At 39.7% G+C, this 15,884-nt stretch overlaps 1 protein-coding gene across 5 annotated transcripts in view; it reads left to right on the top strand.

Moving 5' to 3' along the window:
• Positions 1-15,884, top strand: part of ccdc141 (coiled-coil domain containing 141) — a 112,179-nt gene that overhangs the window by 30,441 nt on the left and 65,854 nt on the right. For 4 of the 5 annotated variants that reach the window (XM_060928947.1, XM_060928945.1, XM_060928944.1 and 1 more), the window contains 4 exons: positions 5,237-5,356; positions 8,035-8,229; positions 10,995-11,167; positions 14,882-15,023. In XM_060928947.1, the coding sequence (XP_060784930.1) occupies positions 5,279-5,356; positions 8,035-8,229; positions 10,995-11,167; positions 14,882-15,023 (588 nt within the window). In that variant the 5' untranslated portion in view covers positions 5,237-5,278. Of the gene's footprint in view, positions 1-3,539; positions 3,698-5,236; positions 5,357-8,034; positions 8,230-10,994; positions 11,168-14,881; positions 15,024-15,884 lie in introns of those variants that run through there. The other variant, XM_060928946.1, reaches the window with a different exon arrangement.

Genomic DNA, 15,884 nt, shown 5'->3' with positions numbered 1-15,884 from the left:
AGCAGACCCAGAGCAGCCTGGGGGTCAGGTGGGGGTTAGGTGCCTTGCTCAAGGGCCTTTCAGCCATTCCTGCTGGTCCAGGGAATCAAATTAGTGACCTTTTGGACCCAAAGCTGCTTCTCTCACCATTAGGCCATGGCTTCACTGAATTTATATTTAATAGGTAGTGTGGTATGGTAATGGAACAAATACCATAATGAAATTCTGCTAGCCACTAGGCTAATCAGTGGCTAGTGAATCAGTAAAACCTGATCAAGGACATGGGGACGTTAAAGACAGATCCTTTCATTTCCACCTGAATCAAAACCAATCTATTAATGTTATGTTCATAATTAAAAAGCAAATCACTTTTATTGCTCCTGAGAGTACAGTCAGTTATGACTATCATCAGAAACCTGCCAGCCTGCATTTCTTTCACTCGTCTGTCACTCAAAAATAAATTCATACTAGCATCACGTGTGTAAAATGTACAACCCCGATTCCAAAAAAGTTGGGGCAAAGTACAAATTGTAAATAAAAACGGAATGCAACAATTTACAAATCTCAAAAACTGATATTGTATTCACAATAGAACATAGACAACATATCAAATGTCGAAAATGAGACATTTTGAAATTTCATGACAGCAACACATCTCAAAAAAGTTGGGACAGGGGCAATAAGAGGCTGGAAAAGTTAAAGGGACAAAAAAGGAACAGCTGGAGGACCAAACTGCAACTCATTAGGTCAATTGGCAATAGGTCATTAACATGACTGGGTATAAAAAGAGCATCTTGGAGTGGCAGCGGCTCTCAGAAGTAAAGATGGGAAGAGGATCACCAATCCCCCTAATTCTGCGCCAACAAATAGTGGAGCAATATCAGAAAGGAGTCCGACAGTGTAAAATTGCAAAGAGTTTGAACACATCATCATCTACAGTGCATAATATCATCAAAAGATTCAGAGAATCTGGAAGAATCTCTGTGCGTAAGGGTCAAGGCCGGAAAACCATACTGGGTGCCCATGATCTTCGGGCCCTTAGACGGCACTGCATCACATACAGGCATGCTTCTGTATTGGAAATCACAAAATGGGCTCAGGAATATTTCCAGAGAACATTATCTGTGAACACAATTCACCGTGCCATCTGCCGTTGCCAGCTAAAACTCTATAGTTCAAAGAAGAAGCCGTATCTAAACATGATCCAGAAGCGCAGACGTCTTCTCTGGGCCAAGGCTCATTTAAAATGGACTGCGGCAAAGTGGAAAACTGTTCTGTGGTCAGACGAATCAAAATTTGAAGTTCTTTATGGAAATCAGGGACGCCGTGTCATTCGGTCTAAAGAGGAGAAGGACGACCCGAGTTGTTATCAGCACTCAGTTCAGAAGCCTGCATCTCTGATGGTATGGGGTTGCATTAGTGCGTGTGGCATGGGCAGCTTACACATCTGGAAAGACACCATCAATGCTGAAAGGTATATCCAGGTTCTAGAGCAACATATGCTCCCGTCCAGACGACGTCTCTTTCAGGGAAGACCTTGCGTTTTCCAACATGACCATGCCAAACCACATACTGCATCAATTACAGCATCATGGCTGCGTAGAAGAAGGGTCCGGGTACTAAACTGGCCAGCCTGCAGTCCAGATCTTTCACCCATAGAAAACATTTGGCGCATCATAAAACGGAAGATGCGCCAAAAAAGACCCAAGACAGTCGATCAACTAGAATCCTACATTAGACAAGAATGGGTTAACATTCCTATCCCTAAACTTGAGCAACTTGTCTCCTCAGTCCCCAGACGTTTACAGACTGTTGTAAAGAGAAAAGGGGATGTCTCACAGTGGGAAACATGGCCTTGTCCCAACTTTTTTGAGATGTGGTGTTGTCATGAAATTTAAAATCACCTAATTTTTCTCTTGAAATGATACATTTTCTCAGTTTAAACATTTGATATGTCATCTATGTTCTATTCTGAATAAAATATGGAATTTTGAAACTTCCACATCATTGCATTCCGTTTTTATTTACAATTTGTACTTTGTCCCAACTTTTTTGGAATCGGGGTTGTAATAATAATGTTTAAAGAAGTAGATTAATGATAATAAATTAGCTGTTAACAGTTTTCCATGCGTTTGCTCCTGAGTTAACTATATTCACTAGCTAACTAGCATATGAGTGAGCCAAACAAGATGTAAACAGGAAGTGTTCATGATTGAATTTGCCAACCAGTTCCATTTTCTTTTCAGTTTTTTGAGTTGATCAAGTTGAAAGATGCCCGGATTCTTACTACTGCAGTGCGGGTTCCACAAGATAGCTCCGTGTTTTATCTCAATGAGGAATCAAAATTTAGTTTTGCTACAGTTGCTGGGGTTTTTTTCCCTCCTGAAATGATGAAGGCACAGTAAAGGAATAAAATGGCTGTGTAGCTACGGTTGTTATACGGTCGCTGCAATGGAAATTAACAATCTGCTCTTTTTTGAAACTACACTCTCAGAAAATAAATTACATTATTGGACCTTTCGAGGCACACTGACTTGTCACTGGGGCAGTGCCCTCTAAGGTGTTTATTTGTACCCTTTATATACAGATTGGGAACATGTACGTACCTTTTTATCCTCCGCCCAAATGAAGTTTGTACCTTGATTGTACCTTAGTGGACAGAAATGGACTCATGGGTCATTCTAGAATTCGGGGTACGTTTCATGTCTCTGAGATAAACCTTTTGTTATTTTCCACAAAATAAATTTTTATTGAATCAGTTTTGAACAATAATGCAAATTATGACAAACTTTCACCAACAGCGATGCTTGATGTACATTTTAGACCCAATTTATCCATAAAACATTAACTAAATGACCCCCACCCCTCCCCCACATTATTGTCTGTCTTTGACTCCTGATTCATCCATTCAACTCCAATAAACAGGAAGTGATTCAGTCTAACACTCTGGTTTTGGAGGGCTGATTCTATTCACTGTTATCAAATCAGTTGCATAGAAAGTTTATTTTCTGTATCGTGAAATTTCAGTAATAAAAAGCTATATTTTTACCCATCCCAATGTTCTTCTCAACTCCTGTTAACTCAGTTATAAAACCACATAAAATCCACAAAGACTTTTAATAATACGCATGACACCTGCACCGAGTGATGTCACTTCCTCTGGTGGGAAACTTCAGAAAGGCAGTGAGGTATGTTCTGTTTCTTCTCTTGTTAATTTGGACAAAATGTTGAGGATTTTACACCAACAGGAGAGTCTTTATTTGTCAACTCTGTTATGGTGATATTGGAGTGAATTTCTCGCTCATTAAAAAAACCCCCAATAATAATTAAAATCCATAAGATTCTGTTTTTATACATGCCATGTGGTAGCTAGTTTGAGGTTAGCATGTGGCGTTAAAAGCAGGGCTTTGAACCGGTTCAAGGAGCGAAAACAAAAACCGGGAACTTTTCTATTTGACATGGAACAGAAACAAAACCAGAAACTTTATTATTTTTTATGTTCTGGAACAGAAACGCTTATTAAAAATAATGGTAACCGGTTAATACCGGTTTTTATTTCGTTCCTCAAAGTTTCCGTAGCCTACAAATAAAAAAGTCATTCTTCTCCTGCACAAGTTTCTATGACCCGCTGGGGTTCACTTCCTGTGTGACGTTCGCTGACTGAATGGAGAGAGCGGGAGGGTGGACTACTATCACGTCTCCACATCTTAAATAAGAGGTAAATATTGCAGTCTATCGTTATTCAAAAACGTCAATTTCAAACATGATATCAATATATTTGTCCACGTTAATGAGAGGCTCGCGAACATTAAATGACGTTAACCTCTGTTAGCCTATCAATGCATAGGGCCTGACTAGCCTTTGGTAACACACTAAACGAATTCTCTTTCATTTTTGGCACTTTTTCTGTTTGTGTAGATGGGAAGACATACTGAGAATCCAAATCGCCAACATTTGAAATAATAATTGTTTTGAATTATTTCTTGTCTTATTTAATGAAGGTTGTAATAGAATTAGCCTACATTTGGCTTAAGCTGGATGAGACAGAGACATAATTTTATAGCCATTTGTTAAACAGCTGACAGGGAACGTAATTAACCGTTCCGGGAATGAAATTTTTTTTTGTTCTAACCGGTTCGGGAACGTCTATTTAATGGTGGAACCCAAAACCGGAAACGTTAAAATTCCGTTTCTGTTCGGAACGAACCAATAGGAAAAAAATTCTGGTTCAAAGCCCTGGTTTGAGGGGTACAGTACACGGCCCATTCTATAATTGCGGGTACATTTCAAGTGTTGACTCTGTTAGTCATCGTCAACTCCGTTATCGTTAAATTGGGCAACCGATTAACAGAATTGACAATAACAGAGTTGACATTTCCCACCACTGTCTTTTATAGTGGTGGGAAATGTCAACTCTGTTATTGTCAATTCTGTTAATCAGTTGCCCAATTTAACGATAACGGAGTTGACGATGACTAACAGAGTCAACACTTGAAATGTACCTGCGATTATAGAATGGGCCGTGTACTGTACCCCTTTTTCTGACGGCGTACCAGCAATGCTGAAGACTTTAAATTAGTTATCTAAAGATTTGAATAAAAATTTGGGTGTCTAAAACTTTTGCACATTACGGTATATTTCTTGGTTGAAGTTGCAAAAGAGAGCAGAAGAAAACTCAGTATAGATGGATACATCAAATCCTGCTGAAAATGTCAAGTGTCACGGTGCTCAAGGTTTTAAATCGTATACAGCAGCAGGAAAACCAACACTGAGAATTCTCTCTCAATCTTCATCTGAAAGTGAAATGGATGCTGAGCTGGGAACATTTTTATCAAGATCTCATCAGCTGGCAATTCATAGAAGAAAGCTTGAGTGTTTATATTGTATACTGGACATCTCCCATACTTGCCCAATCAGTGAAAGACAAACAGAAACATTCATTTTGCATAAAATGGCATGAGTGGTATGAGAGAAACCTTCACCATCAACTGCTCCACTGAAGGAAATGATGCACAGTTTATATCGAGAAAAAAAAAAATCCAGTTATGTAAATTGCAAACACACAGCAGAGCAACTACATTCTGGAATTCTGCTCATGATGTTAAATCTTTTGTCGTTTTAACATGTGTTCCTCCTGCCAGCTCAGGGAGATTCTCTCTCCTCTTGGCTGCCTCTTGAGGATCTGGACCTCAAAATCTCTAAAGCTGTTCAGTTTCTGTTTATAACCGTTTCCCCTCTTATCCACTTTGCTGTGCAGGTAACATGTTGGTTTAAGGAAAACGCCGACCCGTTCTTGGAAATGAATCATCTCGGCTCATCTCTGTCTGAAAGTGAGGAGTTACTGCAGGAGCATAAAGAATTTGAATGCAAAGCCAAGGTACGGCTTGTTTTACAAGGCCTTTTAGTATAAATACACAGATGATCGTAGGAAATCGAGCGCGCTGATTGGTCGAGAGATTCGGACTATTTCTTGATAATCACCTCGAGTGACTTGGCAAAATGTCTCCAATCGCTTCGTCACTGTAAGTGAGGAAGAATTACAGATGATGAAAGAAAGTGCTGTTCCTAAAAGCGCTAAAGATGCGCCGAAGTTTGGTCTCAAACTATTGAAAGGGAAGGCGGGGTTGGGATTTATTTTATCAATTTCACAGCAAAGTATTTTATGTGACTCGGCGTAGATCAGTGACACAAGTCTGTGCTGCACTGTATTACATTTACATGCTGCTTACTACAGAAACACAGATGAGGGATAGAACTGTCTCTGGAATGGCTGAATCAATCTCTTTCCATCTTTACTGTTCCATCCTGGGACTGAAATGGACTTGATTGGTTGGGATTATACATACATGTCAACCTATACGGAATGTCCGTATTTTATACGGATTTGATTCAATAAACGTAGTATACGGGCGTACAAATAAAGTTATACGGATTCTTTAAAAAAAACTTCAATATTTATTTAGAGCTATAATCAATTCCCACGATGATAAAAAAAAGCGCATAACATTTACAAACGTACTGTACACCACAGAAAGCACAGACAGCCAGTAAAGAGTCTTATGAAATCGCGCGTTATCTTGTGGTAGCGAGACTTCGTTCCACTTTTGATCATGTGCACACCGCATTGCGAGAATCCCGCCAACCGGGAAGTAACATTTTGTTTGAAACGCGTATTTCCACCTGAGCAACTTTCACTAGCGACTGAAAAGATTCTGAATGGGCACTCCGTCAAGATCAACACAGACACTTGCTGTGACGTGCAGCCTCGTGAGGTATTGGTGCAGAGCGCTAAAAAAGCTGTCATGGAGTACAATTCAGAACATTAGAGTGACACTTTGTGTTTTTGTCAAACATTGGAGCTTTGTATTCATTCTGAAGGTTTATTGTTATTAATATTGAATAAAAAGTAACTGGGATATATCATTGTTAATTATCATTCAAATTTTAGGTAAATTATTTTAATTTGCATCTTATACGGATTTTATAAGGGAAATACGGATTTTGGAGGTTGGTTATACAGGTTTGATTGACCAAAGGTTGACATGTATGATTATATATCAGAGATCTCTTTAACTTTTATTGCATTTATGGAATTGGGGGGGTTGATATTAAAAAATGAAAATGATATTTTAATTTTAGTGAAAGTTGTGATTTAAGTGTTGATTTAAGGATGTAAAACCCCTGGTGCAATGCTCTGGATTACTTTATAAACATTTAAAAAAAAAAAAATCCTAAACTTGGAATATCCCACAGCGCTCCAATAAACCAGTTCAGAACAGGACACAACTGAAATGCAAAAAAACAAAAAAACGTGATGTACATTTTAGACCCAATTTATCCATAAAACATTTAACTAAGGCCCAATCCCAATTCTAATTTCTACCCCTACCCCTCCCCCTTTCCCTCCGCCTTCCCCTTGGCCCTTCCCCTTGAAACTGAGCTACAAGGGATAGGGCTTGAAATTCAACCCTTACGTATTGGGATAGCCCTTCAACGATCGCATACGTCATCGCGTACCTCCGTCAGCGTTTACGTTAGCAAAACACGACCAAATGCGTCATTGGCTGCGACCAGCCGCTACAGTCAGAGCCAGAGGCAGAACCAGAAATCTCTGCTGGCAGGGTGTGATTTGTTGAATGGGATATCTTTGGCGCTTCGTGCACCACATCCGACAGAATGAGGTGTCAGAACACTCATGTAAACAATAAAAGCGAGAATAACAGAACAAAACGTACGCAGTCAAGCAACCGAAAACAATACTCACTCCCAAAGCTTTTTAGCAGCAGCTTGGATTTCAGAAATCGCTGCTCATTCTCTGCTCGAAAGCGAATCAAGCGGCGTGTTTCCTCTGGATAACAACTTAAAACACGTAAATAATGGAGAAAATACATTTATGACAATCTTTCGCCGCGGGAACCGCCATCTTTCTGAAATCCGCATGAAATCTCGCTGAAATCCGCATGGCATTGTGGGAAATCACTCAAACCCCTTCGTTCGGAGTCAGCTCCAGGAAAATCTCTGTTTGGAGGGGTACAGAAGCCCTACCCCTTCCCCTACCCCTCCGCGTTAACTGGGATTGGGATACCCCTACCCCTTCACGTGAACGCGCAAAATGGAGGGGAAGGGCCAAGGGGTTGGTCCAAGGGGTGAAATGGGATTCGGCCTAAATGATCCCCACCCCTCCCCCACATTAGTGTCTGTCTTCGACTCCTGATTCATCCATTCAACTCCAATAAACAGGAAGTGATTCAGTCTAACACTCTGGTTTTGGAGGGCTGATTCTATTCATTGTTATCAAATCAGTTGCATCAAAAGTTTATTTTCTGTATCGTGAAATTTCAGTAATAAAAAGCTATATTTTTACCCATCCCAATGTTCTTCTCAACTCTTTGAACATTTTTTTCTTCTTTTTCTTTCTTTCTTTCTCAATTAAAAAAAATCTTTTGACTATTGTGTAGTTCAGAGATATTTTATCATTGATTGTGCTGTAAACATTAAATCCCCCTGTGGTTTCTCTCCACACTAATCCCTGATGGGTTTAATCGCTCTGTGCAGCAGTGGACCCTTTCAGTTGAGCAACTTCTCCAGCAGGCATCGGAGCTTCTTTCCTTCAGTGATCATGCAAAGTTTGACTCCATCTCAGAAAAGAGTCAGAATCTGCACATCACAAAGCAGCAGTTGTTGGATCTGATGATGTGTCGACTGGGGCAGCTGCACGAGAGCAACGGCTTCTTCAGGAGCGCGAATAAAGTACGTGAACGATGCAATAAAACGCAGCTGTAATTCCAGCTCATGGCTCTGAGGACTCGGCTGTTTGTGGTGCAGTTTGCTTGAATCATCACAAAGTCTCATGGTGAAGAAAAAATAGGTCCATGTTCTGCTTCTTCAGTTAATTAACTGAATATATCAATTACTAATAAATTAACTTAATTTAATAATGCTTTAATTTGGCAATTAATTCCCTGAAATTAAGTAATGTTGCTTCTCGTTCATAATTAGCTCCAATAACTTTTCTTCTCAGTTAATTACAGTAAGATGAGAGTATGGGGATGCTGTTCACATAAGAGAATAGCAACTTACTAACTTTTTAAATAAGAATTAGCCATGTAGCGCACAGATTATTTTATAATGTTCATGACACATGCTTTAGAATTTTACTCCCCATTGCACCTTTCCTTCCTTCCTTCCCTCCCACCCACCCACAAATGGTGTTTGATTTGTTGAGTGCATGTTCATTTTCTACTAGAGCGGCAGCTACAATTATCGACAGTCCATAATTATCGACACCTTTTTCAGATTTACCAATAACAAAACAATTTTGCAAAGCAGAATTTCAGTTCCAACAGTTATTATTGATTAATTAATCAACCGGAAGCCCCCCCCCCCCCCCCCCCCCAATCTTGTCGTTTGATGACGCAGCTCGTTATCTGAGATGAAATTTTTTTTTCAGCACTATCAGTAATTTTTCGGAAAACCCGGACGTTATCATCACAGGTAAGCACGATGGAAAGATCATGGACATGTTTTTACTGATCAAATTCACCGATATTTCATGATCTCCTCGTCGAAACCTACTTTGTTTCTGACTCTTTCATTTGTCAGCCGCCATTTTGTATCTAAACGCGCGTTTGAGAATCACATGAGGTGTCGATAATAGTGATCACTTTCACCGGTGTCCACCATTATCGACACCCTGTGGAATTAAGGGACATTTACAACTGTTATGGATCGATCTTTGTGCAACGTTGTGGAAGTAGATGAGCTTTAAAACAATAAAAGTGCTGTGATTTATAATAATTTTTTCCTGATTCATAACAGAATGGAATGTTTATAGAGTATTTGGAATCCGATTACAATAAATAGAATTAGAGCAGAATTAAATTCCGAGCATATAAAACCTTACATGCTTGAAATATTCAGATTTTTCTATTCCATTCAGAAAATATTTTTTTGCAGTTTGTTGTAAATATCCACCACATATTACAATATCAGCAAACATTTTATAATTTGGTTTGAGGAATGAGATGCGACCTTTGACCTGGATTTCCATGTGATTACAATGTCGATTCCCTGTTGATATTTATCGGTAAACTACAAAATTAGAAATTAATACAAACAACAACAAATGATTAACAAAATGTGATCTACGAAAACACTTGGACAGTGGAACAAAAAAATTTTCTGACGCAGGTTAAACATCAGTTCATTTGTTTACGAACATTCGAATTACTTCCTCATTTACATAAACACCGACATCCATATATTTATATAAAATATATTTTGGACTAAATATAAGTCTATGGAAAACACATTTTAAATAAAAACTGTTTTGTTAATGTCATACCACATTCCCATTATTTTTTTTAATAAACAATCATCTGGATGTCGATAATTGTGGAACAGTGTCATGTGATCTGATGCACTAAGTAATCGGGAATCAAGTCATTTTTTTCCCAGTGGAAGTTTGAGTAATTATTCATACACGATTTACATATTGAAAGTCTTTTCTACTTTTGTAATGGCCAAAAGATCGTTAAGGTGTCGATAATTGTAGCCTCTTCTCTACTTTTCTTTTGTTCCTTTTCCCCCCTCTGTCCTTCTCTGAGGACTAACTTAATAAAAAAAAACCTTATATTGCAAAGGACCTACTATAATATCTAAACTATAATGTACAGTACCAGTCAAAAGTTTGTACACCCCCATTCTACTCCTAAGTTTTTCTGTATTTTCTACATTGTAGAACGATACTCAAGACATCAAAACCATGAAATAACATCTGGAACATGTACGGAATTATGTGGTAGACAAAAAAAATAAGTGTTGGGAAACCCCCCCCAGATGTTTGATATTTTAGATTCTTCAGCGTATCCAGCGTTTCCCTTAATAACGCTTTGCACACTCTTGTCATTCTCTTAACCAGCTTCATGAGGGAGTCACCTGGAATACTTTTCAGTTAACAGCTGTGTCTCGTCAAAAGATAATTAGTGGACGAGTTTCTTACCTCCTTAATGCGTTTGATATCAAACAGTAAATAATAAAAATATATAAGTAAACAGCCCGATTCAACACCACAACTGGAGTAATCCATACAGTATTATGTCAAGAACCAAACAACTAAGCAAAGAGAAACGACATCCATCATTACTTTAAGACATGAAGAGACTTTTTTAATTAATAAAAATAAAGAAAAACATTGAATTAGAAGGTGTATCCAAAATGTTTGACTGGTCCTGTCGGTGGATAACCATTTTATATAAATGTATTAAGCTAAGGGTTGCAATCACTAATTTTAGGGGACAGGTTACTGTGTGAATGAATTGCCTGTTTAAAAGAGTGCAATATTAATTAATTTGCAGAGTGGAGTGAAAACTGAAGAAAACATGATTTTAACTCCCCATGAGCTCTAGCGTCTGGATAACAACTAAACTCGACTGTGTTCTTTAATCACCTACTGCAGTATTATTCAAGTCCTAAGCGTGTCCCCATGTTCGCTGCCCGTCTCTCTGTGGTTTCAGGCGTTTGAAACCCTGGGAACCATCGAGAGCACCATAAAAGGTTTGAGGACGCAGACTGTGCAGTTGACCGAGCTGGCTAAGGAGCACGAAGAGCTGCATCGCAGGATTAAAGATGTGGCTGCTGAACCTCTTCAGCGAGGACAGCTCATACTTCAGAAGCTCAGTCCACACAGGTGAGACAGTCGAGAGCTGACTCTTGAACAGTTTAATGCATTCACAGTTTATGCTCATAAAAAATGTCGGCACCCAAATCGGTGATGCCACAGAAGAACACTCTTCGGTTTCTTAAAAATTGAAGATACCAGAGGCATTTCTTTTAAAGTGACACCATGTTCTACAGAATTTTTGGTCCGTGTTTCTTCAGCTATAATTTTTGTTGCTACAATAAACTGAACAATCGTTTTCTACCACAAAGATCCGTCGATGTAAGAGGTGCATTTATGGGATTGCCGCCTCGTCGTGACTCACTCCCTATCTCTGTGTGGGTTTCCTCTCGGTTCTCTGGTTTCTTTCCATCTCCCAAAAACATGCCAGTAGGTGGCACTGGTGATGCTAAATTGCCCTCTTTCTGAATCACGGACAGAATTCTAAAAATCGGAATGTGCCACGGTCATGAGTACTGTTGTAACCACAACCATATACAGCACAAAGATATGGCATAGAACGCTTAAGCAGTGGAAAAACAAAGAGAGTTGTGCACACGTGACTGTTTTGTACAGTATGGAATATCACTTTGACCCTGCATTTGTATCTCCGCCAACATGGCCGACATCCGGGTTTCTATTTTGCTTTGATGTCAATTGCCAGTCAAGGATTCCTGCCTCTCTCTCAGCGTTCCTGGGATATTCTCCAGATCCTCCACATCCCTGATCAGATCATGTTTTCATGTGTCTAAAGACAGATGAATGCATATTTTGTTTAGTTCTTTGTGACACTGACAAAATGGCTAAAATCCCACCAATCTAAAGGTTCCTTTGTTTTTAACAGTACTGCTTTTGCATGATGCGGCATCAGGAGGATATGGTTTGGTGGAGTAAGTCGGTGTATCTCCTAAACAATAAAAAAAAAAGAAACGCCTTATACCCTGATAAATCTGTGTCTGTAACGGCCCCAAAGCTCGACTCAAAACAAAAAGTAGAAAGTATCTGTTTGTCCCAACTTTTGGTCCATCCACCTGTAAAACCTTTATTATTCATTATCTTTCATCTCATCTCATTATCTCTAGCCGCTTTATCCTGTTCTACAGGGTCGCAGGCAAGCTGGATCCTATCCCAGCTGACTACGGGTGAAAGGTGGGGTACACCCTGGACAAGTCGCCAGGTCATCACAGGGCTGACACACAGACACAGACAACCATTCACACTCACATTCACACCTACGCTCAATTTAGAGTCACCAGTTAACCTAACCTGCATGTCTTTGGACTGTGGGGGAAACCGGAGCACCCGGAGGAAACCCACGCAGACACGGGGAGAACATGCAAACTCCACACAGAAAGGCCCTCGCCGGCCACGGGGCTCGAACCCAGGACCTTCTTGCTGTGAGGCGACAGCGCTAACCACTACACCACCGTGCCGCCACGTTATCTTTCATGAGAGAGAAAACAGTCGAGATGGCATAAATGTCATACATTTCTATTTTTTTATGCACATTTGTTTGAGTTTTGTTTTGTTTTGTTTGTACACAAAAGTTACTTTCAAGTTAGCTTGAATGTGTGGGCAATTTTTAAAAAAAAAAAAAAATTTATTTATCTTTTTAACTTGGTTACTTGTGTGCGCGTTTTAGGACTTGTGTGTATTTAGTAACTTATTTGTCATTCGTTACTTGTGTTTCTTAGTATTTGTGGTTTTTTTTAGAAACTTATTTGCACTTAGTTATTTATGGGTTTTTAAGTACTTTTTGTACTTGTGTTTTTAGTACTTAGTTATGTGGTTTTTAGTACTTATTATTATTATTATTATTATTATTATTATTTTAGTACTTGTGTGTTTTTAGTCACTTGTTTGTACGTGTGTGTGTGTGTGTGTGTAAGTACTTATTTATACTTAGTCGCTTGTGTTTTTTCATACTTGTGTAGTGTTTAGGAACTTATTTGTACTGAGTTATTTGTGGTGTTTTTAGTGCTTGTGGTTTTTTGGGTTTTTTAAGTACTTATTGTAAGAAAGTCTTTACATCCTTATTTATGTCGTACATTGTTTATGCGAGGAGGAACAGTATTTCATTCTTGACTGTATGAAATTGAGGGAAATAATGACAGTAAACATACAGTGCTTTGCAAAAGTATTCATACCCCTTGAACTTTTTCACATTTTTCCACCTTACAACCACAAACTTAAAAGTTTTTTATTGAGATTTTATGTGATAGACCAACACAGAGTAGCACATAATTGTGAAGTGAAACGAAAATGATAAATGGTCTTCAAAATTTTAAACAAATAAAAATCTGAAAAATGTGGTGTGCATTAGTATTCAGCCCCCTGTACTCTGATACCTCTAAATACAATCCAGTGCAATCAATTGCCTTCAGAAGTCATCTAATTAGTTAATAGAGTCCTACTGTGTGTAATTTACTCTCAGCATAAATACACTTGTTCTGTGAAGGCCTCAGTGGTTTGTTAGAGAACACTGAAGAACAAACAGCATCATGAAGACCAAAGAACTCACCAGACAGGTCAGGGATAAAGTTCTGGAGAAGTTTAAAGCAGGGTTAGGTTATAAAAAAATATCCCAAGCTCTGAACATCTCAAGAAGCACTGTTCAATCCATCATTCAAAAATGGAAAAAGTATGGCACAACTGCAAACCTACCGAGACATGGCCGTCCACCTAAACTGACAGAGCGAGCAAGGAGAGCACTGGTCAGAGAAGCAGCCAAGAGGCCCATGATCACTCTGGAGGAGCTGCAGAAATCCACAGCTCAGGTGGGAGAATCTGTGCACAGGACAACTATAAGTCGTACACTCCACAAATCTGGCCTTTTTGGAAGAGTGGCAAGAAGAAAGCCATTGTTGAAAGACAGGCATAAGAAGCCATGTAGGGGACACAGCAAACATGTGGAAGAAGGTGCTTTGGTCAGATGAGACCAAAGTTGAACTTTTTGGCCTAAATGCAAAGCGCTATGTGTGGCGGAAAACTAACACTGCTCATCACCCTGTACACACCATCCCCACTGTGAAATATGGTGGTGGCAGCATCATGCTATGGGGATGCTTTTCTTCAGCAGGGACAGGGAAGCTGGTCAGAGTTGATGGGAAGATGGACGGAGCTAAATACAGGGCAATCCTGGAAGAAAACCTGTTGGAGGCTGCAAAAGACTTGAGACTGGGAAGGAGATTCACCTTCCAGCAAGACAATGACCCTAAACATACAGCCAGAGCTACAATGGAATGGTTTAGATCAAAGAATATTCATGTGTTAGAATGGCCCAGTCAAAGTCCAGACCTAAATCCCATTGAGCATCTGCGGCAAGACTTGAAACTTGCTGTTCACAGACGCTCTCCATCCAATCTGGCTGAGCTTGAGCTATTTTGCAAAGAAGAATGGGCAAAAATTTCAGTGTCTAGATGTGCAAAGCTGGTAGAGACATGCCACAAAAGACTTGCAGCTGTAATTGCAGCAAAAGGTGGCTCTACAAAGTATTGACACAGGGGGGCTGAATACTAATGCACATCACATTTTTCAGATTTTCATTTGTTTAAAATTTTGAAGACCATTCATCATTTTCGTTTCACTTCACAATTATGTGCTACTCTGTGTTGGTCTATCACATAAAATCTCAATAAAAAACTTAAGTTCGTGGTTGTAAGGTGGAAAAATGTGAAAAAGTTCGAGGGGTATGAATACTTTTGCAAGGCACTGTATCTTGAATATTGGATGTTTCTATGGCAGTGCCCAAGTTGGAGGTGTGCAAAGGATGCTGGGATACATCAGAGAGCGTGTGGATGGGCTGAGTAAGCAATGTCATGCCTATCGGGAACTTGCTGGGAAGAAACAACAGTTGCTGACCTCCTTCAGTGACCTGGAGGAAAAGGTACAGATGAGAGATTTCACTCTTCTCTTATCAGCAAAGCTTTCCTGAATCTTCCACTCAGTGATCCAGTGCTGTTTTTAACATCTCCATTATAGCTCAAAAGTCCACATCACATCAAAGTGACATGCTTGAAGGTGACCATCTCTAAAAGCATAATATAGTTGAGGTGATCATCTTAAAAAAATGTGTAGTGGAAGGTTACATCCAAGTGAAGAATCACCAAGCCAGATTTCCTCAGAAGTTCATGGTTTCATCTTAACTACGAATAGCAGAGTTGTGACCGCTGTGTGATGTTAGGCCCAATCCCAATTTTAATTTCTACCCCTACCCCTCCCCCTACCCCTCCCCCTTCCCCTCCGCCTTCCCCTTGGCCCTTCCCCTTGAAACTGAGCTACAAGGGATAGGGCTTGAAATTCAACCCTTACGTATTGGGATAGCCCTTCAACGATCGCATACGTCATCGCGTACCTCCGTCAGCGTTTACGTTAGCAAAACGCGACCAAATGCGTCATTGGCTGCGACCAGCCGCTACAGTCAGAGCCAGAAATCTCTGCTGGCAGGGTGTGATTTGTTAACTAACACCACTGAATGGGATATCTTTGGCGCTTCGTGCACCACATCCAACAGAATGAGGTGTCAGAACACTCATGTAAACAATAAAAGCGAGAATAACAGAACAAAACGTACGCAGTCAAGCAACCGAAAACAATACTCACTCCCAAAGCTTTTTAGCAGCAGCTTGGATTTCAGAAATCGCTGCTCATTCTCAGCTCGAAAGCGAATCAAGCGGCGTGTTTCCTCTGGATAACAACTTAAAACACGTAAATAATGGAGAAAATACATTTATGACAATCTTTCGCC

This window comes from Neoarius graeffei, chromosome 9 (assembly GCF_027579695.1).
Source record: "Neoarius graeffei isolate fNeoGra1 chromosome 9, fNeoGra1.pri, whole genome shotgun sequence".
Taxonomy (NCBI): domain Eukaryota; kingdom Metazoa; phylum Chordata; class Actinopteri; order Siluriformes; family Ariidae; genus Neoarius; species Neoarius graeffei.
This window is presented reverse-complemented; position numbering and strand designations above follow the sequence as displayed.